The sequence below is a fragment of the Colobus angolensis genome, unplaced genomic scaffold, assembly GCF_000951035.1.
Source record: "Colobus angolensis palliatus isolate OR3802 unplaced genomic scaffold, Cang.pa_1.0 Scaffold55, whole genome shotgun sequence".
Classification (NCBI taxonomy): Eukaryota; Metazoa; Chordata; class Mammalia; order Primates; family Cercopithecidae; genus Colobus; species Colobus angolensis.
In genome coordinates this window covers 549,396-551,409 of record NW_012119043.1, presented here as the reverse complement: position 1 = coordinate 551,409, position 2,014 = coordinate 549,396, and the positions used below count along the sequence as shown (strand labels likewise).

General features: G+C 52.3%; 1 protein-coding gene across 2 annotated transcripts in view; it reads left to right on the top strand.

Moving 5' to 3' along the window:
• LOC105525628 (mitochondrial import inner membrane translocase subunit TIM16) overlaps nt 1-2,014 on the top strand; it is an 83,682-nt gene that overhangs the window by 74,393 nt on the left and 7,275 nt on the right. Inside the window, exon 1 of one of the 2 annotated variants that reach the window (XM_011961315.1) lies at nt 1,804-1,943. The exons of the other annotated variant lie outside the window; for it this stretch is intronic. Coding sequence (XP_011816705.1) covers nt 1,941-1,943 — 3 coding nt within the window. The 5' untranslated portion in view covers nt 1,804-1,940. Of the gene's footprint in view, nt 1-1,803; nt 1,944-2,014 lie in introns of those variants that run through there. 2 annotated transcript variants of the gene reach the window in all.

Here is a 2,014-nt window from a genome sequence, read left to right as displayed (position 1 = left end):
CCTGGTTAATTTTTTTTTTTTTTGTATTTTCAGTAGAGACGGGGTTTCACTGTGTTCCCCAGGATGGTCTCGAAAAGTATATTAACTTTTCCTGTTAATATACTGTCACGCTGGGTGCCGTGGCTCAGGCCTATAATCCCAGCACTTTGGGAGTCCGAGGCAGGAGGACTGCTTGGGCCCAGAAGTTTGAGACCAGCCTGGCAATGTGGGGACACCTAACTACAAAAAATATAAAACATTAGCTGGGCATAGTGGAGCATGCCTGTTGTCCCAACTACCCAGGAGGCTGAGGCTACTCGGGAGGATGAGATGAGAGGATCACCTGAGCCCCGGGAGGCTGAGGCTGCACTAAGCTGTGATCGTCCCACTGTACTCCAGCCTAGGAGACCCATCCTGGGCAACACAGCAAGACCCCATCACTACAAAAATATAAAAATTATCCAGGTGTGCTAGCACTCACCTGTAGGCCCAACTACTTGGGGGTCTAAGGTAAGAGGATCGCTTGAGCCCAGGAATTCAAGGCTGCAGTGAGCTAGGATCGCTGCACTGCATCCTAGCCTGGGCGACAGACAGAGATCCTATCTCAAAAACAGACAAACAAAAAACCTCATGAGTTTTGAGACAGAGCTGGGCTCAAAAGAGGTCTCTGACACCGTGGGATGCATGACTATGGAGGAGTCAAAACTGTCTGGGGCTCAGGTTCCTTATCTGTAAAATAAGGACAATGACAGCAGGACTTCATAAACATTAAATGAGAGACTCTACATAAAGCCTCAGCTCAGGGGCTGGCACTTGTAAGCTGTTAGCTGTTACGTTATCCTTTTTTTTTTTTTTTTTTTTTGAGGCAGGGCCTGACTCTGTTGCCCAGGCTGGAGTGCAGTGGTGTGATCACTGCTCATAGCGGCCTCTACCTCCCGGGCTCAAGAGATCCTCCCACCACTCAGCCTCCCTAGTGGCTGGGATTACAGGCCCTGCCACCACACCCGGCAATTTTTGTATTCTTTGTAGAGATAGGGTTTCACCATGTTGTCCAGCCTGGCCTTGAGTTCCTGACCTCAAGCGATCCACCTCGGCCTCCTAAAGTTTTGAAATTACAGGTGTGAGCCACCACACCTGGCTTGCATGATTCCATTTCTATGAAATGTCCAGAACCTGTGAATCCATAGAGAGAAAAATGAGTGGTTGACAGAGGCTGGGGGAGGGGGCCGGGGAGTGACTAATGGGTGATGAAAATATTCTGGAACTAATAGTGGTGACAGTGGCACAGCTCTGTGAATAAAAGGCATTGGATTGTGCACTTGAAAGTCATGAAATGTATGGATTATATCTCAATAAAGCTGTTACTTTTTTCATTCACGGAGGGCAAGTCACGGCGTTGTAAGGGGTCCTGGTGGGCCTGATTGAGGTGACATTTGAGCAAAGATTCGAAGGAGGGAACCAGCTTCCCAGGCAGGAGGAATGTGGATGAAACCTAGTTTGAAGTTTTCTGTTTTCTAAAGTATTCCTGAGAATTTGGCATCCTACTCCATATTATGTTCATTGATTTCATATAATGTTGCATTCCCAAATATTTTGGCAAAATCAAGGGCAGAAATCGCCCAACGTCTGACCGATGTGCTTAGCTGCTCCAGCGCACCGGGGTAAGCACGCGGGCAGTTGAGGCTCCTGGTACCGCCCCTCGCCCTCCCAACGCCCGCCACCAGTTATCCAGAGCGCGACGCAGGCTCCGCCCTGTGTCAAACCCCGCCTCCGACTCCGCCCCGAGCCACTACGACACTGCCGGCGCCCCGCCCCGGGAACCAAGCAATGCGCATGCCCAGCGCCGTGTCGCGCACGCGCTCTCTACGGCTTCCCTTGACCTTTGACCCGCCGACCACCCTTAAGCCCCGGCCTCGGGGCCAGGAAGTCGGAGTTGGAGCCCCTGAGGCAGAGCGGCTTCCATGGTGAGGCCCGAGTCGGGCGCTACCCGGGAGGGGAGGCCGCGTCGGACTGGGGGCCGGGCGGCGAGCTTCGG